The sequence below is a fragment of the Peromyscus maniculatus genome, chromosome 19 (genome assembly GCF_049852395.1).
Source record: "Peromyscus maniculatus bairdii isolate BWxNUB_F1_BW_parent chromosome 19, HU_Pman_BW_mat_3.1, whole genome shotgun sequence".
NCBI classification, from domain to species: domain Eukaryota; kingdom Metazoa; phylum Chordata; class Mammalia; order Rodentia; family Cricetidae; genus Peromyscus; species Peromyscus maniculatus.
The window spans coordinates 34,392,425-34,419,216 of NC_134870.1; the positions used below are offsets into that span (position 1 = coordinate 34,392,425).

A 26,792-nucleotide genomic window follows, 5' to 3' on the forward strand; every position below is an offset into this window, starting at 1 on the left:
CAGGATTCAAAAAGGGCCAGTGAAGGCCTTGGATTATCCGCACTAAGAGCCAAGGTTCTTAAAAAAGGAATTGGATAATTGCCAAGCCTCAGTTTCATTTTGTGCTGAGCTGTACAGAGGGGCATGGAATGATTAACAGAGATTAATAACCTCAGATTGAGCACCTTTTAGTTTAGTAATTGTCATTTGGGACCAAATCCATGCTCCATCTCTTGGAAAGTTCGTTTGCTTTTTTTTTTAAGGTCCCCTAGGGAGTGTGACTTTTAACTACTAACCTTCTAAGTCCACCAAATTAGAGGTGTTTCTAATAAAACAAGTAATGTTGCTTCATCTGTCTCTGCAACCATGTTTACTTTTTACTCTGTTCCAGCTTCTGAACAGATCATTCATGCTTCAACTCCACGTATAGAGGGGCAGGAGGAGCTAGAGTTCTATGCTGCTTCCAGACCTTTCCAATCAGGGAGATTGGGTTTTACCTTACAGCTTGGCTGGCCTGAAACTCACTATATAGACCAGGCTTCCCTCAAACTCACAAAGATCCTCCTGCCTCTGCCTCCAGAGTGCTGGAATTAAATATGACATGCCAGCATGACCAGCCTCTGCTCATCTTTAAATCTGCCTTATGAAGGAGTTGGGTTATGAATTATACAGTGGTGGGAAATGTAACCCCTAAAATCAGACTTGTCAGTTTTCAGATCCTAATCTATGTCATGGGGCTTTTGTGCAAGTTTTACCTCCCCAAGCTTCAGTTTCTCTGTGAAGCACACACCACAATAGCGTCACTTCATAAGGTGATTACTACACGCCAGCAGGTAAGAGATCCACAGAAGTCATTTATGCAGTAAATGGCACCCAAGTGCTTAATAATTATTAACTACTCTATGATTCAAGTTGGCACCCATTAAATAAGATGGCTGCCAACCTCCTTACATGGATCCCCTGACACAGTTTCTTGTTTGGGGAAATCAGAGGCAACCATATATGGTTTCATGTCACAAGTGTTAAATAATTTCATGCTGCGAATTCAAGACAATCTTAACCGACATCTAATGAATTCTATTTTTTAAAGATATGTGAATTTGTGAAAATGACACTTCTCAAAGACTGCGTATACTTTATACTTCACATTTATTCATTTGTTAAGCTATGTAAAATGTTTCAATAGTTTCCAACTCTTTAGTATTTTGAAAAGGGCAAAAGACAAAGCAGGCATCCATTGCCATCTTTCTCAAAAGTTCTTAAAATGCCAACTCCCAATTGTTTCTACTGCAGGTTTTGTGCTTTTGGACATACAAGTATGATCTCTCTTTCCTCTCCCTCTCCCTCTCCCTCTCCCTCTCCCTCTCCCTCTCCCTCTCTCTCCCCTCCTTCCCCCCCTCTCTCTCCCTCCCCTCTCCCTCTCCCCTCCCCCTCTCTCTCATTCTTGCCCATGGTAGAGAAGCACAAACATTGGAAAGTCATTCAAAATCTTTCCTATTTTATCTCATTAAAGCAACATTGAAAGTGTTATTGTGGGTTGTAATGAAACAAGATAAATCGGCATTACAAAGCCATTATTAAAACAGATGAGAGAGGAAAATGTGAACTTTTTGTAGCCAGGGTAGACCTAAACTGAATCACTGAATCTCACAACACACACACACACACACACACACACACACACACACACACACACACACACACACACACACTTTAAAAATAAACCCCATCTAAGCCGGGCGTTGGTGGCGCACGCCTTTAATCCCAGCACTCGGGAGGCAGAGCCAGGCGGATCTCTGTGAGTTCAAGGCCAGCCTGGGCTACCAAGTGAGCTCCAGGAAAGGCACAAAGCTACACAGAGAAACCCTGTCTCGAAAAAACAAAAAAAAAAACAAAACAAAAAAAAAAAAAAAAAAAAAAAAAAAAAAAACCCCATCTCTTATGATCTTACTTTAAAAAGTTATCTACATGTCTGTTTGTGTGCCTACTTGTCTGCATTTACCACATGGAGGTGCCCTTGGAGGTAAGAAAAGGGCATCAGCTCCCCTGAAACTGGAGTTCTAGGAGGTTGAAAACTACCTGATATGGGTGGTGAGAACCAGCCCAAGTCCCCTGCTAGAGTAACAAGAGCTCTTAATGACTTAGCCATCCATTTCTTCAGCCCCTCCATCCTGGGCTTAAAATGCGCTTTAAGAAGTATCTTTGGAGAGCTATGTGCATAGTTGAGTGGAAAAACACCTGTTTCACACAGGCAAGGACCTGAGTTTGGGCCTCAACACTGCTAAACACAAAGACAAAAAGAAAAATAAATTTCTAAAGTACCATAGCTCCCCAGGGACACTGATGCCTGGTACATTTTTGTCCATACCTGGACAGAAAGAATATATCTACATATATAATACACATTAAAAAAAGCGCACACATGCTCAGCTACATAGTATTTTCTACCCTTATGTGGCCTTGGGCCACTTTTGAAGTCACATTCATCCTATGACAAATATTCCTTTGAGAGCTCTCTCTTTCCTTTGCTTTTCTCCCAAACAGCTTAAACTTTGGTTTCTCTCTTCAGTGTTCCTATCAACCTCTGTTACAAACTCGATCTCAAAGGAGACTTTCTGGTGATACTTTTTCTTAACATACCACTGTATTCACTTAAATTTTATTTCCAGGATGCAAAGCTACACCCTGTAAAGGTAGGCACCTTTTGCCACAAATGGTTTGGAGAAACAAGTGAGAAACAGCATCTGATCAAAACAAGGGACATTGCCCAAGGTTGTACAAGGGCTTTCAAAGATTTAGTACCAGTTCACAGTTCCTGTTTGTTCCTGCACAGTGATTTCTGTTTTCACACTCAAAAATCACCTTTGGTTTGGACCGTCCATTCCTCATCATATGCAAAGTAAGAGGCCTATTCTGTGTCTTCGTTTGTCTCCAGACCCCAAGCCCTTGTTCTCTGTTCAAGCAATGAATTCATCTGTCTTGTTCACTAGCCTATTCAGCCTACTTCTCTGTCATCAATAAAGTACACTATGCTCTTGTCTCTCTTGTCTACCTGGCACCCTCTCTCTTAGCAATGTTAAAATCATTAAATTTATCATCCTCATGTACATTTGATCAAAATAGTATGTAATTATTAAAATCATGAGTCAAACTGTCTCACATACAATTATTTTTTTTAATATATTCAGTCTCACAGAATAACCATTAAGCAGTTAAAATTACTGACTCAGTGCTTCCATGTTGCTATTTGGTCAAGAGTAGCAGGCATAAATGATAATACCTTTGCTTCCATAGATGCTTTCATCTGGGTAATTCATGCTTCATTATTGTGCCACTATTCTCTCTCTTGGGGTTTCTCTTGGCTCCTGTGACAAATATGGGGTTCAGATCCAGGCTTCAGGAGGGGGTGGTGATGCTTCAGATTTTGGTAACATACAGCTGCATTTACTTACCCCAGCCCCCACCCAGTCTCTTAGGTGAGATTGCTCCTGATATAGCAAGTTCCAACTAATAGCTTAGATTCTTACAGAATTCCAACCCAAGAGATTATATTGATTACTTAATGAGGATCAAATCACCACCAGCCTGAACTGATACTGGCTCAAGGGTTAAAGATGGGGAAGTAACTTATTTACACTTTGTTCTGTCTTACAACAGTCATATTGTAAACTTTAGGACTTATAGACGATATTAATATTAATGAAAATAAATCCTAACATAACTCAAGAAAATGCTATAACTGTGTCCCTGGGACCACCATCACCTTATTATATACCTTGTCACATGCATAGTGCTCATAGCAACCTTAAGAAATTAAGGGCTGTGTTATCTTCGTTTTATAACAAAGATAGATGGGCTTAGAAAAGTTCAGTAATTTGCCTTAGGACATAAAAATAGCAACCTAGTCATCTATGTTCTTACCACCTAAAATATATTTTCAGTTCAGTGCCAAACTCTAGGGATTATGAGGACAAAAGTTTTATGGTCCAGTATGAATTATATTTGTGACCACTAAAGTCTTGTAGAAATACTGCAAACAATAGAATAATTGCCCATTTGCTGTTCAGTTCATGGCAGGGACAAAACTAGTTAAGATACAACTGTTGTCTGATTTATTCCTTCAGACAGATACCTATGAGTTAGGTATTTGGGTATGATACACAGCCATGAAGGAGAACCAAGTCCATGGGCTTCCCTACACTTTTAGAACTCACCAAGGAATGTTTAATTCATTGAGGCTTGTATCGCTGGCTAGGGACATGGTCTTTGAGACCTTTTGATTTGGCAAGCAGACAATGATTTCAGAAATGAGGCACAACTCCTACCCAGGTCCAACAAAGAATTTAGGTGATGCACAGAAAGCCAAACACTCCAAATTCTCACTTACAGGTAGAGGTTTAAAGAAAAAAAGAACACTGACTTCATAGAAAGAGAGAGAGAATGGTGGTCACTAGAAGCTAAAAGAAGTGGGGAGAAATAAGATAAGAGGGGGAATGTGATTGCAGGTTTGACGAGAGGTGATGAAAAGCCCAGGAGGACAAGGCAAAAGAAGTCAAAAAGAGCTAAGGTGGATGTGCACAAAGTTGCTTTCCCCAAGGAACCTGCTGTGAAGGACACTGATGGCCACCATCTTGCACAGAGATTCAGCACAAAGGAGTATTTTTCTCCAGCCTGAGATTGCCCCTAAGTGAGAATCCAATTATTATCTAGGACTTTAACAGGAGAAAAGCTGTATTCTGAGACTCAGAATCCATAGCCTTAAGTTTTCTAGCACAAAGTAGGCCCATGGTCATAGATACGTTGATTGACACCATTGGTTCTGCTTCCTTGTGAAAAAAAAAGTAAAAACAAAGCTGTATTCATTTGCTGTTTACTGTTGTAAGACCTTTGCAAACAGTTTGAAGGAATCCAAAACTCTTATACGCATATTAGACAGCACTCCTATTGTATCTAATTTCTTCAATGACCAAAATTTGATCACAAATTTAGGCAAGTTGGTTTACAAAAAGACTAATCTGAAAGGCCAGAGGATGAAAATGTCATCAGCACCAAAATATCTGTAGAACAGTGTGCTAAGTTGTTTTCATGGTTAAAAGAGGTTCTTTCTCAAAAATCCTAATTCCCTGCAGACCTGATGGAAAAGATCAGTTCTTGGAAGTATGAAATGACCAGAAGTATCTTTCTGTGAAAGCAATGCCAAACCACCATGTCAACATTCATGACACAGATACCCTCAGGAACTCGAAAGGGGGCATCAGCATATTTTGCCGAAGATGCCTCTGTGTTCCTATGTTCCTATCCAGACTTTGAAGTACAATGTTATTGTCTCTTGTTAGTCTACATTAGAAAGCATAATTTCTCCATGTTTTAAGGCTGGCAAAGTGACCCAGTATGGGGAATAGGGTCCCAAGAGCCAATAAAAGAGTCAGAGATGGCCCCTGTTCTCACTATTAGGATTCCCACAAGATGGCCAAGCTACACAAGTTGTAACATATATACAGAGTGCCTAGGTCAGTCCCATAGTTCTGGCTCCCTGGTTGTCAGTTCAGTGTCTGTGAGCCCCTATAGACCCAAGTTAGTTCATTCTGTGAGTTTTCTTGTGGTGACCTTGACCCTCTGGCTCCTACAACCCTTCCTCCCCATCTTCTGCAGGATTCCCCGAACTCCACCTAATGTTGGGTGCGGGTCTGCATCTGTTCCCATCAGTTGCAGGATGAAGCCTCACCTTGCCCAGCCTTAATACACAGGGAGGTGCTTAGTCTTATTGCAACTTGATATGGTACATTTTATTGATACTCATGGGAGACCTGTCCTTTTCTAAACAGAAATGGAGGAGGAGTAGATTGGGGGGGGGGTGAGAACAGAGAGGAGTTGTGGGGGATGGACTGGGAAGTGACGGGGGAGGGAAAACTGCGACCATGATGTAAAATACATACATACATACATACATACATACATACATACATAAATGTATTTATAATAAAAAAGAAAGCATTCTTTCTATTTTATACCGATTAGGATGAAGGGAAAGGACCTAGTGAGGGCATCTCTCTGCAAAGAGAAAAGAGAAATTTCTTTCTGAGTTCATTTTGAATAAATGGAGCAGAGATGATATATAATACTATTGACTGATTTTCCCCCCACCTTATTCCAGTGACTTATCCAAGAACTGCAAGAGCAAAGAGAGAAATTAAGGAAGCAATTTCCCTAATAATTTCATATGTATCTTAGACTATGGTCTAAACTTCAAGTTATCTATGGATTAAAATGGCTTTGTGGTATGATATCATCAGCCTGCTTTTCCTATTCTGGTTCTCTTCTTAAAATATTTTGTAGGTCACCAAGAGAGAGTAAAACTAAAGCAAGGATCATGCTATTCTAAGCATACAGTTTCTTTGGAGCTAAAATTGGAAACGCATATTCTTTGAAGTTACTAGTTGTAGAGATAGAAATCTGTTTGATCAATTGTGCAAAATTCAGCTCTAGTTCACCTTGCCAAGGTCACTTTTTAGTAAGTCAACAACAACAGAGTACCTGAAGGTTGCCTGGGTCATGAAACCAAGGAGGAACACTAGGGTTCTCAGACCTGCAACACAAAGCCATGTCATCTCATGTGTGGACGGCATTTTCCTGTCCATGTTACTCTGCTGCAAACAGCCATATTGCAGTATTGCTCTCTCGCAGCTGCCCCTTGTGTAGACCTCTCCAGTAGGTCCCGTTGTCACTAATCCACTGATTAAACATTTGAAGACTAGCTCTGACAAAGCATGCCAGAAATTCCTTCAGAGTAATTAAAACTACCTTCTGTGTCAATAAACAAAGCCTGTGAGATCTTTCATGTGCAGAAGGGTTGGCTCTGGCCCACTGGCTCAGGACGTTTTTTTCTCAGCTGGGTCTTCCATCACACAATTGATTTTCACTGGTTCATCTAGACCCTTGCCCACCCCCACTACAGGAAGACTAGCTGATGTCAGAGATACCATCTTACATCTCATGTTTCAATCAAGAGACAAGGACTAAGAGAGGACTGAAGCTCAGGCCAAGCTCACCATCAATGCTTTTACCCAGCCCTTCAGGTAAGAGGCCTAGAGAAGGATTCTTGCTGTAAGTCACTACCACTCCAGAGCTCCAACTGATTTTCATTTGGGGAATTTTTGTGTCATCAAAGTAAAAGAAAGAACTCGGGTGAGCATCTGCTGCTTTGAGATCCAGAGGCTCATCTTCGAGATATAGCGTGTACTCTATGAATTGTTTTTCTGTACAATGACAGCTTATTGTTTTTATTATGTAAACAATGTGGAAAGTTGTTCACAACTGTCATACATTATAGGAATACAGAGTAGGAGTTAGTTAACATTTCAGCAGCCTGAGATAATTACCATTAATATTTTGATAGCCAACTTTCTTATATGATAATATAAACATACATACAAGTTTATATAAGAGAAACCCTAATTGTACATAGCCATTTTATCATGGATATAGAGACCTTTAATTTTCCTTAAAATATGGGGGGCTTGCTTATACAAAGGACATTTTGCTTATCATAACTTGTTATATTTTTCCTTATGAATGTCATAGCATACTGACTCATAAACATGCATGAGGTTTCATGGTCAATAAATACTTGCTGAATGGTTCAAGAATAGAATGACAGAATAAACAGAAAGGAAAGTGTAAAATGGAAACAAGCCAGAAGAGAGTCTAAGTCCTTACAAAAAAATCACATAGTGCATCATTTGACAGCTCCTCTGCATCTTTAAACTTTAACTGGGGTAAGAGGACCTGACTTCATCATCTTTACAGGAATCTACAAATGTGAATCCCCATGCAAATTACACATGTAACTCTCCTTTGAGCCAAGCAACCATCATCTTGTGGGGGCCAGCTTCGCCTGTTTTCAAAAGGATTTCCCTAGCCGGGCTTGTTGATTGTTTGTGCCCCCTTATAGAGGGAGTAGGGAAGGTCATGGGACCCTCACCTAAGTATCCAGCTTCTTCCGATCACTTGCATGTAGTTCTGACTTAACTGCATGTGGCTGGGGGAGGGGTAATTGTATATAGGTAGAGGAAGGAAGACAAGGGGAAGGGGACTTCACCTAAGGCGCTAGGCAGAAGCCTCCATTCCTGCTGGATAAAGGCTCTCAGGGGTGGCCTGCTGGGGGGCAGGGCACTCACACTATGAGTAACCTCTCATCTACACTCTGTAAAGAAACCCAATAAACTCATTGGTTCCCCAGAGTGAACTTTGACAGAATTATACCTCTGTTTGCCACCGAGACCTCAGGAGAAGGGGTCCGTATGACTTGTGTCTCCCCCTAGGAAGGAATTTCAGCAACATCATGCCACCAGCTGCTGCTCCAACTGCAGAGGGGTCATCCATGTACTTTCAAATGAAAGACGGAGTTCCAAAAGCATTTACTAAACACCTGCATGCCAAGGTCTACCTTGTCCTCTATGTAGCCAACCAAAAGGCAAAGGTGAAATCATTGCCTTTCAGAAAAGGTCTGTTCTGTCTTTTCCTGTCGGCCTGAAATTGGACCCCAGTTTCTACATTTGTGAAGTGGGAAGAATAACTATACTTCATAAAATTGTGATTATTAGAGATCTTAGGGCATTCAGGGAAGTAAACACTTTGATGAGAAACTGTCGGTTGGGCACAGAGCATGTGGATACCTCGGAAGGGAAGCACAGAGGCAGAGAGAGCAAGTGGTCCAGAGTAGTGGGACTCAGCACAAGCCATCTTAGGTAGTTTGAAGATGAGTTCATGCTGAGAAGATGAGTGGACAGACAGGGAACATTAACATTCATAAGCATGGGGGGAAACTGTGGACAGACTAACCTTCTTAAAGGGCAAACAAGAGAAAAAAAAATGTTTTGCCTTTCAGCATGTGCCAGTGTCTAGATCCAAACGATCCCTGGGAGGGACTCAAAAGCAACCTGCTTGTCAAGTTACTGGAAAAAGAAAGGGACCTGGTCTGCACAGCGGGCTCAAACCCAAGTTTCTAAGGCTTATGGGGGAAAAAATCCGATCCGAAAATTTCCATTTCATATTGTGCTGAGGAAGCTCCGGGACTGACTAAGCAGGTTGGCAACAGACACACAATGTGACAATCAGATCGCCTTTGTGTTTGTCCCCAACAGCACAGGGTTCAGGTCCTGCTAAGACCTCAGCATTGTTTTTATCTCTGGCTCTGCAGGGAGGGCAGGAGACGGGATTAGAAATCAGCCACCATCAGGGATGTTAGATGCCATCCCATAGCCCTAGGGAAGTCGTAGTTCTACTTTTAAGCTAAAACCACTGAGGAATTCCCAGAAGCATAGCCCCACATATCTGTGCAGCCTTAATTCCTGACTTCAAGACAGAAGAGGCTGGTGATATTGGTAAATTCAAAATTATAAAAGGGTGATTTTAATACTATTTGGCCAAATCTCCACTGAAACTCATTGTTTCTAGAAGATGCCTTAACATTCATGATCCTCTAAGACAGTCCTGGTTTTCCTTCCTACCCCCATACATATTTATCCACTCAGTCAACCATCCATCCATCCATCCATCCATGCATCCATCCATCCATCCATCCATCCATCCATCCATCCATCCATCCACCCACCCACCCACCCATCCATCAACCCATCTTTAAATTTTATGAATTAAGCATGTAGATCACATACCGTGTATCATTTTTAATGCTTCATAAAATGTTTTCATTTTGAAAAGGCCTCAAAGGACCTGGTATCCTGACTTCAAGGCAATGCCCCAAATATCCAAATCAAATCAATTGGAACCTCCAACTGACTTCCAACTGTAGAAACTAAAGACAGCCCAAATGCAGCCAGCCAGCAGGTTTTGAAAATGGACTCACAACCACTCGAAACATAGCAGTCATAATTTATTCACATCTATCAAATGAATTTGATTCACATTATTTTTCATTCCCACCAAATTACAGTGTCAATTTTTGGGGAAAAGTAGTGACATTTGGAAGTCTTAATACAACAATAAGCAGAATTTCCCTTTCTCAAGCTTTGTCTGAGTTCAAATTACATTCAGCTATATGTTCATTGTATTAACCAGAAAAATAAAAGCACAGCTTTTAGAAATGTCAAATTTGGGCCCCAAGAGAGGTTAGCTCATTAAACAAGCACACTGGTTGTCACACTGGGTCAATAATTCTTTGAAGTTACCTACTTACTAGTTTGAGGAAAATTAACATTTCTGGGTCACCAGGTTCCATATACTCATCTACAAATGATGCCCGGGAACCATGAAAGTAATTTTATTTAACATAAGTGGGCAACTGCATCCCAGGGAACAAGCTGCTCACCAGTGCGCTTAATGGTTTAGAACTGAGCCTGCCTCTCTGCTCAGAAAGGGCAAAAGAGCCAGAGCTCCAGGAGAGACAAGGCCAAAGGGTTTGTATTAAAAATCAGTTTATAACATTTTTCTTACTCTCATCCTATATAACTTCCCTGAGATGAACTTAAAGACCCTAAAATCCGTGGCAATGAGAAGCTGAGGCAAACTGTGGCCAGAACAGAGGTAGGGGGTGCACCACAGAGGTTGTAAAGAATTCACTGGTACAGCTCTCTCAGAAGGCAAGCTAGAAATGTCACCTAGACACACAGCTGCTCATGTCATGTTGCCTGGCACTTACCTTTATAAGTGTGTTGTAAAAAAACAAGTGAAGACATGATTTAAAGACAGTGTACTATTTGTCATAAGATTATAACAAAAATGGGTATAATTTGAACTTACAACATGGACAGAGTAGTAAAATTATGGTTCTACTATAAGATGTTTTAGAATACCCACCCCCCCAAACCCGAGTTCAAATAGACTAATGTCAGATATGGTACCGTCACATGTCAATCTAGCATTTCCTCAATTGTCATCGCTCTGTGTGTCTGTCTCTTTGTGTGCATGTGTGCACACACACACATGTGTGTGCACACATGCACACGTATGTACATGCACACATACACACAGAGGTGGGGGAAACATCTGGAAGGAAATATTGATGTCTGGAGCGACTTGCTTTTCTTTTAGGCTTTTCTCTACACACCAAATGTCCATTGGTGTATATGTACTTGGTTGTCTCCTAACACTAGTGCTTTCTCACAGTGTTAGTCTTTCTAGAACACACCCATTGCCACAAGCTACAATGGAATAGAGAACGCATGCATATTCTTGTCTTTGTCATGAAAAGCTCACTGACTGCTGCTATAGTACATCCACATACTTGTTCAAAATGAAGAGCATACCAAATTTCCATCCCATTATGTTATTTATAGGAAATTATGACATCTAAAGTATATCTATATCTACATATACATATCTCTATCTATCTATCTATCTCTATCTATCTATCTATCTATCTATCTATCTATCTATCTATCTATCTATCTATCTCTATATATATTATATATATAAAGTGTAAGAGGTTTGTACAATAAAACACCATTGTAGCATACTTAAATTTGTCCTTAAAAACATGCTTTTGGTTTAGATATAAAAATTGCAGGTTTTCTCTTATGTGGAATCTAGGCTAAACTATATATTTACATGACAGGAAATTACATTATATTACATTACAGATTTATACTATAGGAAAATAGAGGAGAAACTGTTTTGGGGAGCAAAAGTGAGAGAAGGCATGGGAGCAAATATGAGCAAGATACAGTGGTAAATATATGTTAAAAAGGCATAATGAAACCTATTATTTTGTACACTAACACAAAACTTAACTTCAAAAGTATTTTAAAAAAAAAACGGGCCAGCATCCTGATTTGTAAATAAAGCTCCTCTAGGAGGTGACTCTGTGGCATAGGCAAACTTTTGCTTTTTTTCTTGAGAACTAGTAGTGTTTGTTTCCAAATCTCTCTCTGTCTCTCTCTCTGTCTCTCTGTCTCTCTGTCTCTCTGTCTCTCTGTCTCTCTCTCTCTCTCTCTCTCTCTCTCTCTCTCTCTCTCTCTGTTTTTCAAGACAGGGTTTCTCTGTATATTTTTGTGCCTTTCCTGGGATTCACTTTGTAGACCAGGCTGGCCTCGAACACATAGAGATCTGCCTGGCTCTGCCTCCCGAGTGCTGCAATTAAAGGCGTGTGCCATCACTGCCCGGCCATTTCCAAATCTCTTGATGACTATTTCAGCATATATCAGGGTAAACGAAAAAAAAATGGTGTAAAAAGAAAGAAAATGCTTGTTTCAGATGAAAGGTATGTAGAATGTTTTTAAAACATGACAAAGAGCTGTGATGTTAAATGCAGTAGGCAATCATAAACATCTGTAGTAAAGATGGCTTATAAGGTAACCTTGCACATATATATTTATCACTGGATCTTGCTCAAGCACATAAAATTAGCTGTGGTCTTCACCCTAATGGGTCTGGTGTATGCAAGAAAAATATAGCCCCAGACATGAGATTCATACAACACGTACACATTTTACTTTTCCCTGAAATTAGTGAATACTCTTCCTAAAAGAGAATGCTACTGCCGGGCGGTGGTGGTGCACGCCTTTAATCCCAGCACTCGGGAGGCAGAGCCAGGCGGATCTCTGTGAGTTCGAGGCCAGCCTGGGCTACCAAGTGAGTCCCAGGAAAGGCACAAAGCTACACAGAGAAACCCTGTCTCGAAAAACCAAAAAAAAAAAAAAAAAAAAAAAAAAGAGAGAGAGAGAGAGAATGCCACTATCGGTAATATAGCTCTTTGAATTTTCTCAACTCTTTGTCATGGGAGCGGGGGTGAGAAGAATTCTTTTGTACATCTGACATCAAAACAATATATGTTGCTCTATCCCCTGTTTTTTTTGGGGGGGGGGAGATTAGAAAAGACTTGGCAAAGACACATAAAGAGCCATCCAGGTTACCTTTTCACAACAATATAGGGGCAAACACAGAAGCCACACACAGCATGGTGTGTGTGGTTAACTACATTTGGAGAAGGGCAGAGTGTTGTCTGCCCAAATCGATGGGAAGATGCTTTGGAACAACGATGCTGAAACTGCCCCAGCCACTCCCACGCACACACACCCTGCACTATCTATGCTTTAAACTGGTAGATTTGCCCTCCACACTGTGACAGTGGAGTATCGATATAGTGTGGCCTTCCTGATTTCCGAAAGGGCACAGGGGATTTATAACCTTCCATGGAGTCTTGGGTGCCGAGAGGAGAGTCTATTGTGCCTCTCAGATGATACTGTCTTGGAGAGTTCAGCTTCCCTGACTGGCACTTACTCTTCCCTGTCAGTGAGGCAAGGTGAGCAGCACCCTGCTCACCAGATGGTTATTTGTCCCACCAGCCACCTTCGCCGCATCCCGGAACCACTCCAGCCTAGGGCTGCCTCCAGCACCCATGCTGCAAGGCAGTTCCTGCCAACAACTTTGCCAAATGGCTCCTCTCAAAGTCATGGGCTGCCCAGACAGACTGGCTCCTCCATCTGCAGCAGCTTTTGGCAAAGAGACATTTCCCTTTCTGGCTCTACCTCTTGGCTGCATCAGAACCTTCTTGCCAGGAGAATGATCTGGCCCCCGCAGTCCAGCCAGACCTGGAATTCTGGAGCCGTTCAGAGCTTATGCCTGTGTCCCCTTGTCCCACCCCTCGGGCACAGTGTCTGAACATAGCAGAGGCCCAGACGATCATGGATACAGACACAGATCAATGCAGACATTTACGGCCGGCAAAGCTACAGCTTTGTCCCTCCCCCACCCTCGGCCTCATCATTAGCAGATTAGTAAATGGAAGCTCAGAGACCAAAAGTGACTAATTACTGTGGCAGGCTTGGGAAATCTACCCAGGGCTTCTGGGGTGCATCCCATACCAGGGAATTGCCTTTCAGTTTGTTGTTGTTTCCCCCTCATTCATTTTTAAATTCTTGATAAAAGCAGGACCCTTTGTCCTGGTGTTGAATGGGAAGAACATTTTAGAAACCTGTGACAACATCATGACTTCAGTTTTCAGTAGTCATGGTTCATACACTGAGTAGAGGTTTTGTAGTGTTGAGTCCGGGTTTTGAATCAGGCAGATTCGGTGTGATCTGGGTTGTACTATTGTGGTGTAATAACCTCAATTCTGCTCAAACTTTTTTCATTTGAAGGGGGACAAGATGAATATCAACCACAGAACTGTGAGGACTAAAATAGGAAGATACTCTAAAGGCCTGGCTGTCCATGGCATACGGAAAGCCTTCTCCAACTACCAGCAATCATTCATGGTTATGGAAACTCAGGCCCACACGCATTTTAGATATAGTACAGCATACATGGCAGTGGTGTGCCTGGTGATCTTCTTTTTAGCTCCTTGTGATTAACTGCCTAATCAAAGGTTACATGGAGAATAAATGGGTGAGGGGGCAAAGATGTCTTTTTACCCTTCTACTAAGAAGTAGGAGTTAGCATCTATCTCATCTTTGAAGATTATAAACTCAGAAAAGAGACTGTCTGCTCAAATGTGTGTGTGTGTGTATGTGTGTGTGTGTGTGTGTGTGTGTGTGTGTGTGTGTGTGTGTGTGTGTGTGTGATCACTGCTGCAGCTTCTCTAATACAAATGTAGAACTGGCTGTCCATCCATTCACAGAGAAACTCAACTGTGGGTACAGTCATAGCATGGTGGTTTGTGTAGCCGTTGGAAAGCACAGGCAAAGAGGAGTTTGGACATGGAAAAGACCTTTAAGACTATAAAAATTGCCAGACAGAAACAAAAGTACAAATAAACAAGCAAGGTATATTCATTTAAGTGACCAGCGCCATGAAGCATGTACCACCCAACAGATCTCAGCTTCCTTGGTTCAAAACCTGCCCACCTCTAAATTTTACACGTCTTTTGCACAGTACCCATATACCCTCCTTCATTCTTTGCAATTGTCATAATTAATTAAGGTTTGTACTGACAGTCTGAATGCCCCTTTCTGTTGCCCGGGATTCATTCCCCAAAGAAACCCATGCAGGCAACTTAGTTTTCTATGGATTTTACACATGCCTAGTATATCACCACTCCTCATTTTGTCCTTAGTAAACTTGGAGCCTAAGAAATTGAGAGTTCCTGGGTTATTTATGACAAAACTCCTAGTGACCTTGTAGAACTAATTTGTTTTCAAATGGAGAGCTGAGTCAGGGCCTTGAGAGAGATTTTAGAGCCCGGTTGGAAAGGCAGAAGGAGGGAATTGGAAGGAGGAGGATGATAAACCAAATGGAACCCATCTTCCTGTCATGGAGGTTGGGGGAGTGGGTGGAGAGCAGCTTTGGCCTCAGGTACCTTCACATTTGTGTTAAAAAAGATGCACCCAACAGCATCTCTGCCACTCTCTCACTGTAGGCCAGGCACTGATAGGAGCAGTCACCGGTCTTTGCAGATGGAACTGCCTCAGCTCAGTCCAGAAACTCACTTCACTGTTCATATCTTAGGGTGGGGGGTTGCGAGACACTGAAATGCTGTTTATAAAACTCCAGCTAGTTTCTCACATCTTGACTCCTCAGTTCCATAAATATTTCATTCTTTTCATGCTAGAGAGTAGAACTAATCTATAGGGGTACCGTCAGCTAGGGGCTCTGGCACTGGGTGAGGGAATTTAGCTCCCTCTCAGCAAGAGGATAGAGTGGGCCCAGAAATATGCTCTGCTCTGTTGGGAAAAGATTGATCTAGTGAATCCAGAAGCACTGACTGATCATGGAGGGGTATCTGCCATAGGTAGAATTCAATTTGAATTTCCTCTCCCAAAATCCTGACAAGAAGCAGGGTAGTTGGGCAAAAATCAGGTGCCCAGAGTCCAGGTTGTCATAGGCTCCAATCTGGTCATGTTGTTTAAATCAATGTGCTCACAATACAAATGTGTTTGCTGTATGATTTTGTTTGGTTCTCCATATCATGGAATTTATTATTTTGAAATGAGGCTAATGCTTAATTAATTGATCCCACCTTTCACAAGGATATTAGGCAAGTAAACACGAGAAACACTCAGGAAAATGCCTAGGTTAGAGTCAGGACTCATGACACCTTCCCTCAGTTTGGTGTCTAAATTGGACCCTTGGTTTCTTCTTAAACGCAAATGTCAGAGTCTAGGAATGTCAGTCTATAGATGTGCTCTTTTCATTGAGTATTATCAATATTTTGACAGGACTGGTGTAATAATATTCACCCCAATTCACGGCTATGTTTCTGACCAGCACTCATAAAGGGCTTGCGCTTGCCCCTGGGGACCCAGTTGCTAATAATGAATACTTGCTGGTAATTTCAATGCACTCTGGTTATTATGTTGAGTTGCAGAACATTTCCTGTCCCCAGAAAGGTCATTTACAATAGCATAAGGCATAAGGCAGCTTCTTCCCACCTTCCATTTCAGGTTTTTCTGAGAGCTTAAACACTCATCCATATGCATTGGAAGTACCATTCTGATCTCGCATTTGCATACAAATACCAAGGCAATTGAAGGAACTAGAGGCGCCTCTCTACAGTGGACACCACCTCCTTTTATTTGTCCAGTGCCTTCCTGCATCTTCTTCTTAAAAGCCATCTTTACACACCTGCCCAGATTTATCCGTCATGTCATAGCAGCCCTTCTTCCGCTTACTTGGGATGGAGGAGGGAGCTGTGCTTCTCGATGCTGCAGAATTTCACTCAGATCTCAACTTTTAAGACGTCCAAACTCAACACATGTGAGACTGGATCCTTTTTATTTTATCACCCTGCTTACACATGACCATGTATTGTTATGGGGAAACTTTTGATATCTGGGTAATTATGATATCAAAATCCCCATTCCAATGTGAAGTGCTTTCTGCTCTAATTTCTTGATTCCAAATGAAGATCAGTTTCTTTGTAACTTCTCACTCATTACCTCAAATTCTTCCCTGAAATAATCTTCTCTTAGGTAGCTCATCTTATTTACATGGTTTCAAATAATTTTAATATGCTCGTGCTATCTAATCTAATTTAGATATTATGTCTAGGACTTTCTGAAGCATCAGGAGCAGATATCTGCTTACTTTAGAAAAGTGGTTCTCAAACTGTGGGTCTTGACCCCCTTGGGATCTCATTTCAGATATTTACATTATAATTCATAAGAGTAGCAAAATTAAAATTATGAAGTAGCAACAAAATAACTATAGTTGTATGTGGGGAGGGGGGTCACCATAGCATGAGGAACCATATTAAAGGGTTGCAGCATTAGGAAGGTTGAGAACAACTGCTTTAAAGTCTGGTTGTAAAACTATACCTGCCATTGTCCTCTTAAAATTTACTAATTTCCCAAGTCCATTTCCTGTTTCTCTGCCAAGGACCCTGTGTATGGATTCTCAAGGCAAACCTCTGGGAGTGTCTTCAGCACCAGCTACTGCATTCACATCCAAATTGGCTTATGGAGTAAGCCTGGTACAGTCTTTTCCTATAATGTATCTCTGATCCATCTGACTTTCCATGTCCACCGCAGCCACCATCCTGTGTAGATTTGTGCCTCCTCCTTATCTCCCAGCTTTCCTTCCTACCCAGCTCTTACTCACTCTTCTGACCCCACCCTACACAGAAGCCAGACTGAGCTTTTGGAGGAAAAAACGACAACACTGATGTTTCTCCTTTATAGAAATCCTTTAATAGCTTTTCCATCCATCTTTGGATGAAGTCCAAATTCCTTTTGAGCAATGAGGTTCAATGGGATCTGACCCCTGAATATCTCTTTGGTCTCCCCTCACCCAATATTTTATTAAGAAAATTTCCAAGAGGCAGCAGAATGAACAAAACTGCTTTACAGCGACGATTCATGGACCCACTTGGTTTTCATCATTAATGCTTTATTGGCATTTTATCACATTGCCATCTATTTACCCACTCCTCTGTTCTTCCATTAGTCAGTCTTGGTTTTGGTGTATTCCCGATTAACTACAGACTCCTCCCTCATTTTTAAATACTTTCCCTTACAGTCATAGCTATAACTATCTCTCCACTCCTTAAATGTGTCAGATGATTTTGAATGTCTGGGTTCCTGTTCCCACTGCTCCTTCTCCCTAAGGCACCTTGAGCCCTTGCTAATGCAGCTCTCATCCTTCAGTCCTTAACTTAAACTGCCAGATGATAATCTACCCTCAGATCCCAGTCTAGATTAGACCCCTGTTCCATCATACATGTGCTGTACATATTGACTTGCTAAATTAACCATCCAATATTTTATCTTGCCTGTTAGACTGGACATCCTATGAAAGCAGAGGCCATGTCTGTACTTGAAAATGCATCCTTTTTAAACTCTGCAGAAAGCTAGGTGGTATTTCTAGAAAGACTAAAGGTAGAACCCACCAACAACTGGAAGGAACTACAAGAAGTAATTAACCCATTCTTTCTTGAATAATGTGTAAACAAGACGACTTTTCTTATGGCTTCTGGGAGAAAATGGAGCTTAGTGATGCCAAACTATAACCAGCAATTAAGAAAATTGGTAAATGACTAGTTTCCTGGCTAGAGGACCAGACGGGTGGCTTCTGCCATATTCCTGATAACTCTTCCCCTTGAAAGTACCCTCAATCAACATACAGCTTAAAGCAAGAGAGAATGTTTGATATGAATACCAATAGCTAGAGTAGATTGGGGCTGATTTGTGGTAGGCAATATCATAAATGCTTTTTCTGTATCAGATCATTTTTTTCCTGTGGCATAGGTTCTAATGTGATTCCCATTTTAAAGCTAAGAAGACTGAGGACTGTAAAGCTATTTTAACCCGTGTCATTTATGACACTATTCTGTGACCCCATTTGGAAGTACAAGGTTAATTTAGAAAATCCACAGACTGCCATAATGAAGACAAGTGTTTCAATTACTACAGAAGACATCTAAAAATGCAGAAAGTCACATTTAGATCTTAGAGAGTCTAGACACGAACCCTTAGGGAACCTTCAGCCCCACATCTGATGGAACCACCATATTGACTTTATGCTTATGCTCACCCCAACTCTGTCTTTCTTTACATGTCACCCATGTACACATTTTAAAATTACTTCTGAGAGGAATTCTCCAGATAGAAAGAAGCTCAGCTCATACACTCAGGAAACCATTGTCGTCTTTCTGGTCATAGGAGGCTACATACAGAATCTCCTAGTGAAAACATGTGGGCTTCAGGCACAGTCTCTAGCTCGAAGACTACATGTTCCTAAATGGATGTCCTTGTAACTAATAACATCTCTAGGTCTCAGGGGCTTCCGTTGACATCCCATTCTGGATATGTGGAAATGTGCATAGAAAAGCTCAGAAGAAGAATGCTTGGAGTAGGAAATGCCTGATGATGCTGATGCTAACTTGAGAAAGCTAGAAAGACAGAAAGCTAGAAAAAGGTGGGAGAGGGCAGCAACTTTGATGGCCCATCAAGGAGAGAGAGAGAGAGAGAGAGAGAGAGAGAGAGAGAGAGAGAGAGAGAGAGAGAGAGAGACTTAGTTCATGGCATACACATTGCTCTTAGCTAGATGAACCTGCCTGCAGCTACCACTTACAATGCAAATTGAGCTTGGAGTCCTTCACAGTAACTACACAGCAAACCCCTTTCAGCTTTAAATAGAACACTGCAGTGTGGGGTGATCTGAGCAAAGGGGCGGGGGGAATCCAGAGAAAACGTGAAGGAGAATTTAGCGGAAAGTATTCTGCTGTATTTGAGCAGGCAGAAGTGTGAATGTAGAGAGATCATGAAGAAAACAGAAAAGTAGTATCTACTAAAGGATGAAGAGGACAATTCATCAGTAAATGGGTTTAAATTGTCAAGAAGAAAAGAAGTTTTGAGGAGGAGAATTTTGGGGAGAAGACTTGGATCTGCTGCTCTCTCTCTCCTCTCGGGGCAGGCTGGCACTTCCTCAGGTGTGCATTAGAAGAGGCAGAAAGGCTCCTTCCCTACTGACCAGCTCAACTGAATGGATAGCTGAGAGAAAAATAGACCAAGACTACAGAGAGCTTCTTGCTCTGCCAAGCTTCTCTTCCATTTCCCCCTCTTCCCAACTCTTCACTAAGACCAGGTACAGGGGTCTACAAGAGATGGGTTTGTACAAACCAGAAAAGATTAAAAGCTCTTTTTTTGCTGTAAACTCGCGCCTCATTGTTACTATATAAACTCAAGCATTCCATCCAGAATCAGAATTTATAAAAATGCAGTTACATAGGTACAAAGGTAGTATCCAGGACCCTGGAAACAATAAAGGATGTCATTTTTAAACTTCTTTCCACAAATGGCATTCCTATACACCTGGCTCCAGTGCGTTCACCTCAGTTTGGTAGGTTTCCCTTTGCCTGTGCAATGTAATATAAGAAAACACGAAGGCAATCCTCTTTCTTTGTAGGCACGCACAGGCAGCTCCCTACCCACCACACAGCTATCAGGCTCAAGGCTGACTTCTCTTGTGGATGGCATGTGCTACCTGGTCACACTCAGTCACAAAGCACAAAGACTTTAAATCACACTGCTGCTGTGGAAATTTTTTTTTTTTTTTTTTTATCAGCAAGAATGAGATTCATGATGGGGCAGGGATAGGTGGTCCATCTTAAAAGTCATCTCTAATATTTCAGGGCTTGCAGTGCATCTCGTCCCATAGACGTGTTGGGCTTGATGGTCCCCAGACATGGTGATGAATGGAGAAAGCGTTTTCAATAGCACTTGGAATTCTTCTATCTACAACTTCCAGAGACGTTTGCAGAGGGTACCACCATTACCCCTCCCCCATATTTATGTGTCTTTTTATGTCCCTCGGAGCTGGCGCTCTTACTTGACCCATTGCATTTCTCTGATGTAAAATTACAGAGATTTTTTTTAAGCATTCTAGAAGAATCACAGGCTAATATGCCTTGCAACGTTTTCCCTAAGTACCTTCACGCACATTTTTCTCACGTGGGATATTGCCACAGGACAATGCAACACTTTCGTATTACTTGCCGAACCAAGACCCACAGGTAGAAAATGAAGCTCAAATGCGAGACTTGTGTCATCCAAAGGAAACTTAAATGCCTCCTACACAAAAGGCAGGATACAATCCACCTGCTGACTTTCCCTGAAGGCCTTCCCAGAGCTTATGCTGGTGAGAGAGAGAGAGAGAGAGAGAGAGAGAGAGAGAGAGAGAGAGAGAGAGAGAGAGAGAGAGAGAATTTCACCTCTTGCCAAAGCTCAGCCTGCTGAACCCTCCTGCTTTCTGCTGGCTGTTGATTCAGCAGAAAGTACTGCTGCAGAATTCATAATGGTGATTTTTTTTTTAAAGGCCCCACGGATGGATCCCGTTGCTCGCCCCACGTGTCAGCCTCGTACGCTCGCCACGGAACATGATTCTCCAGATACCTTTTAAAAATTTCTGGCTAACGTACTTTCAAGGGGGAGAGGGCTCCCCCACTTTCGCAAAAGGGCCTTTACGGGGGCGGGGGGTTTGATTGTCTGAGCAGGTAAACCAGAGAGTCAGAGAGATGAATGGGCAAGAAATGATGCCTTGCCCTCACTGCAGCCACCAAAGAGCCTTAGCATTACCATACCCAGAGAGGGATAGACCAAGGTCTCACTGGGCCCCTCCCTGCTCCTTTCAGTCCAAGACTCTTGTAAGCGTCTTGGGGCAAGAAGGGGTCATCTGTTTCCTTGGGATCATCTGTCTGCCTGGGAGCCGCGCCCTGAAAAGCCTAATCCCTAAAGGCCATTTTAACTCCCAGGGGCTCCTGGTCCACCTGCTGCTGAACTGGGGCTCGAGTCACAGAGCCTGGATGGCTGTGCCATACCCCGAGGCAGTTCGGGTGTGAGCCTAGTCTGAGCCCCCGCCCCAGCCCCAGAGCCCCGAGAGTCTCCGCCACTAGGCGCCTGGCAGCTGGTGAAGCACAGCTATCCACAACTTGCACCCGACCCCAGCGGCGGAATGCGGTCGAGCTGGCATTACCTTCGGTCGCATAGCTGTGATCGCGCAGGAAACTGTTGTTGATTTTGCGGGTATCAATGTCCTCCTCCATTGACAGCAGGCTTACTTGCGTGGGAACCAGAAGCCGGCAGACAAGTATCCATGATCCCACCCCGCAGCCAGTCTCACAGGAGAGGGGGGCAGGGGAGCCAGTGGGACTGCACCATGGTCCGAGCCTGAGGAGGAGACGGGGAGGCGGAGAGAGAAGAAAATAAAAACCCGGCAATGGAGCTGTCACCTCCTCCACTCCGTTCTCCGAGGCTGCGGTGGCTCCTCCCGCACGGTGCGCTCACTTCAGCTCCAATTCCCAGCGAGGATGCTGTGCTTGCCTCCTCTGCCTCCGGGTACCAGGAAGCACTGTGTTCCCCACGAGGGGTCTGGTCCTGCCCAACCGCCCAGGAGGCGCTCCCAAGCGGGGCTGGGGAGATGCCCAACAGGTTCCTTTGGTAGGCAGCGGCTCCAAAATGCAAAAAAGGAGAGCCCTCCTCCCCTTGGGAGAGCGGGCAGCCGCGACAAAATGGTGCCTTTCCGGACCCACACTGCAGTGGCGAGATGGCAGGGGCAGGATTCAGGCTTGCCTTGCGGAGATGAGGGTGCTGGTCCCACGGGAGGGCGGCTCCCGCAGGCGGGGGCTAGGAAAGCTGGCGGGGAGCTAGGCTGGGCGCTGTGGCCAGCGCCAGCGCACTCACCCTCACACCCACAGGCGCGCACTCAGCAGCTGCTGCTGGTGGTGCTGCTGCTCCTGCTGCAGGAGGCTGGAGGCGGCTGGTGCATTAAAGGCGAGGCTCCTCCCAACCGCGTCAGCAGCCCCAGGACTCTTCCCCAGCAGCAGTGGGAGTCCAGGCAGAGGCTGCTGGCTGCTCTCTGTTGCAGAGGAGTGCAGGCAGCAGCCAAGGACACCTGGACAGCGCGAGTGTCTAGCTTGCAGGTTCACCGGGGAAAAAAAAAGGCGTGGACGCGCTATTCTAATCTCTTCCCTCTGGTGCCATGCAGCCAAGGGCGGCACAGGGCTTGTGTTCAGGAGTCCCTCAGCTGACTGCTTTGCTCCGGACACCTGCCTGCACTTCATTCAGGATAGCATTTAGAAGTAACTTCCTTTGGGTAGAAGTCCACATCTAGGTCCCTTTTGCTAACCGGATATGATGTAGACTGCCCCTTACTGAAGTTCAAGGGCGAGGCCTGGAGCTTCAAAGCTGGAGAAAGCTGGAAAAGGAGCTTATTCAAAGGTTAGCCCTCCATGCTAGGACTAGAGAGCAGAGCAGGGGCCAGAACTTTGAGGCCGCCATCATGCCCGATTCCTTTCCAAGTGCTCTAACGTCTAACTGTGAGACGCTGGTGTTCAGAAATGCATCAGTGTCTTCACAGGCAGAGAGACAGTCTACACAGCACAGGGCTGAGTTATGGGTCAATCTACTCAGTCTGAAGAAGTGCACTCTCCGTAGCCCTTTGTGTTTCTTTTGGACAGACACGGGAGCTTCTCTGTTCAGGTGTGCCTCTTCAGAATGCCTTCCGTGTGCCCTCAGCATAATAGGTCCGTGAACGCAGAACGGAGACTCGGGTCAAGGAAAGCCACTGCTATCCGGACAGAACTTAAAGGATCCAAGGGCACAGAAAGAGTCCCATCTTCTCACTTCAACTCAGAGCAAAGGCAGGATCCACTCCCAAGCCCGCATTTCCCCCAAATGGCAAATTCCACATTTGAAAGAAAATGAGATCGTTACTGTTATGAAACAAACAAAATAATTTAACAGAGCCATCCAAACATACTAGAAGAGCAATTTGGAAAAGAACTTCCCCCCTGCTTTCCTCATGAAGTAGTGTGCACTTCTATGGGAGAGACATCAGCAAATGTCTTGCTCAGTTAAGCTCCACGAGTTTAGCCAGATGGGCCCCGAGGGACCCGTGAGTTAATTATATACATACAATGAATGCTTGGGCTAACACAATTTAGAAAGTATTTGAAGTTAAAAAAAATGGAAAAACAAGTCCTTAACTGAGGTTGGGAATTGCCACTAGGTTTTTAAGAAAGAAAAAAAAAAGATGTTTCTGGTGGGTGGAAAATGGTATTGTTTCTACATCCAGAAAGGAACTGTATCTCTTGAGGGTAGGGGGAGCAGAAATGTTTCCCTATGATTAGGAAGTGATAGGTGAGCTTCCAGTAGATTCTATTTTATTTTCAGGTGGTTGTTAAATCCTATACCCTTGATTGGCTATTTGTTCAAGAGCCACAGTGAAATTTAAGTAGCAGACGAGAATTGGTAACAAGTTGGTTCTATCTGCTTCAGCATGGGTTGTCTTGGTGGCATCTTCCATGTCGAGCTGGGAGCCTCACCAAAGCTGCAGGGTCCCATAGTCACACCTTTCTGCTTCTCTTGGAGATTGGCATAAGGCAAGGAAGGAACAGAAGGAAAAAGATGGGTTCGTCTCTCAGTGCATCGAGGTGCAGAGATGTCTCACCTTCATTTGAGATCGTCTTAGGCTGTGACAGCAGAGTTTAGCATCTACGGGGAAAACCCCACCCCCTTGTCTCTTTAGAACAGTGCCAGGTAGGAATAGAGATACATGGTGGATCAAGTGGGGCCCAGGCTCATTGGCCAGACTGGGTGTGAGAAATTTTCCATAGTACCCCATGAGAAATGCAACCTTTCTCCAGCCTCTGAGTCTACTCAATTTTCCCTTTGGTATGTACTGCAATATTCTGCCGGCATTCAATTCACTCAACAATACAAAAGACAAAAGTCTTAAGAAGGCAAATGAGAAGGATTTCCATTTCCACCCATTATGTAGACTTCCAAGTTCTAAAAGACTGTTTCTAGTCACTGAGATCATACAATAGACCTCTACTATTTTTTGTTTCCACACTCATTTTGTCCTTTTCATGACATTTTATTTTCCAGTATTTGCTTATCATCACCACCACCATCATCATCATCATCATCATCACCATCATCATCAAATATTTTACCATGTCTCCAACATCATGTGCCTGCCACTTAGCAGATGCTTGCTTATATTTATTGAATTATAATACATATTGATTATATAAGTAAATTATTGAATCTAGTTAGTGGTATTAAGTCTTTCATTCCTCTATCCATGATAAAAAATCATACAAAAACGATCTATTGTGAGCCTGCAGGTTTCTAGCTTACAACTCCTACTGCTATGGGGATAATTGTTCCCATTGAGTTCTACATGTATATATGCTAACAATTACTAAACATTTGATATGTGCTGGTATTGGTCTAAATATTGGGAATACAGACAATAAGAAACAATGTTTGTTTCTTCACAGAAGAGTGTGAGCTTTGAAATTGTACACATACTATAATCGAGCCAGTGTGGTAGCTAGAATCAGAAGGATCATAAGTTCAAGGTCAGCGTGAGCTATGCCTTTCAAAAGGGACTGGAAAGATAGTTCTGCAGATAAAGGTGCCCACAGCCAAGCCTGATAATCTGAATTTGATCTCCAGGACCCACATAATAGGAGGAGAAAATGACTCCTGCAAGTTGTCATTTGACCTTCACATTTACACACACACACACACACAGACACACTGTAATAAAAAGTTTAAATAGACAGGCCATAACATAACATCAAGTATCAAGCTGCAACATCAGGTAAAGCTTATTTTCATCTACCTATTATATTATTGTGTCCTCAAGCAGGTTACAAAGTCTCACTGGACCATAGATTTTCTTACCTATACTTTAGGGAGAAAAATGGCATCAATTTCATAAAACCACTGTGAAGATTAAATAAAATAATACCTGGAAAGAAAACACTGCTATTCCTTAGAGATTTCATTTTGTTTCGCCATCATTACCCACCACTGATTTCCAACAAATGTGTGTGCCAGACACTGACACAGGATGGAGATTCCAAACCTCAGTTTGTGAGATGGTTAGCTGGTCTCTGTCATCATGGACCTTAGTGTCCAGTTTATAGTTTAAGTAGAGGGCCACAAGCTCCAAAGGGGGTTGTGGAGAGTACTCTGAATAGCTGACATAATTCAGCCTTGTGTCTACACAGAAAGAGCCAATTACAAATATATGCACTCTTATGTTACTCCATTCAGCATGGCAGCATGTGGGTACATTCATTTTTTTCTCACCCTTGTCCTTGGCCCACTCTCCAAATACAACTCTTTCTGCTTGCCTAGGTAGGCTAGTGCTTCTGACACATACCTTTGAGCTCAAACTAGGCAATTAGCACATTTTATTATTTTTATTTATTTTATTTTATTAAAACCCTTGATCCATTCCAGTCTAGAGTCCCAATGTAGTCTTCAGGTGACAGGCAGTCCGACTTCACAAGCCAGCTCAGGCATTTATGAATTCCTTGAGCTTTGACAAGTAATTTAACATCTTGGAGCCCCTGTTTACAAAGCAGTCACTTCACAGGGTTGTTGGGTGGCTTCAGAGACAATGTAGGGAAAGTGCTTGCTCCAGGCCTGGCCTAGAGCTAGATCTCTCCAAATGAATGATGGTTTTCTATCAGCAGAACTTTGTGGAGACCTCTGTCTGCAGAGAGCTACAGAGTCATACTACAAGTCAGTCTTCCATGTGAACACATGTGACTTAGAAACCTGAGTTTTATAACCTCTGGCTGTCTTAATGAACAACTAGAAACAATATAGATGATATTTTAGCATCTTGCAAGAGACGCCTATAAGCTACGATGATGATACAAATGTGTGGAAAGAGGACTCTTCCTTCTTGGTGCTCACCATGGCTACAGATTTAGCCACCCTTCCTCAATGGAGAAATCCCATAGACTTCCTTTCCAGGAACTCTAGTTATCCAATGTTCACCCCACTCTCTGAGGTGGTTTATGTGCTGGCTGCCCAGAGACTGGCCACTTGAATTTCAAGCAAGTTTGTAATTCCTTCTTGTGCATGCTGTAGCATGTAAACCCATATGACCGATTC

General features: G+C 42.9%; 1 protein-coding gene across 50 annotated transcripts in view; it reads right to left on the bottom strand.

Moving 5' to 3' along the window:
- Ppp2r2b (protein phosphatase 2 regulatory subunit Bbeta) overlaps positions 1–26,792 on the bottom strand; it is a 294,937-nt gene that overhangs the window by 231,666 nt on the left and 36,479 nt on the right. For 23 of the 50 annotated variants that reach the window (XM_076555156.1, XM_076555167.1, XM_076555141.1 and 20 more), the window contains one exon: positions 3,260–3,344. The exons of 7 other annotated variants lie outside the window; for them this stretch is intronic. Coding sequence is in view for 15 of the 43 variants with exons in the window: in XM_076555167.1 (XP_076411282.1) it covers positions 3,260–3,296 (37 nt within the window). In the remaining 28 variants the exon portion in view is untranslated. Of the gene's footprint in view, positions 1–3,259; positions 3,345–21,843; positions 22,408–26,792 lie in introns of those variants that run through there. 20 more of the 50 variants (XM_076555168.1, XM_076555177.1, XM_076555142.1 and 17 more) reach the window with 3 other exon arrangements.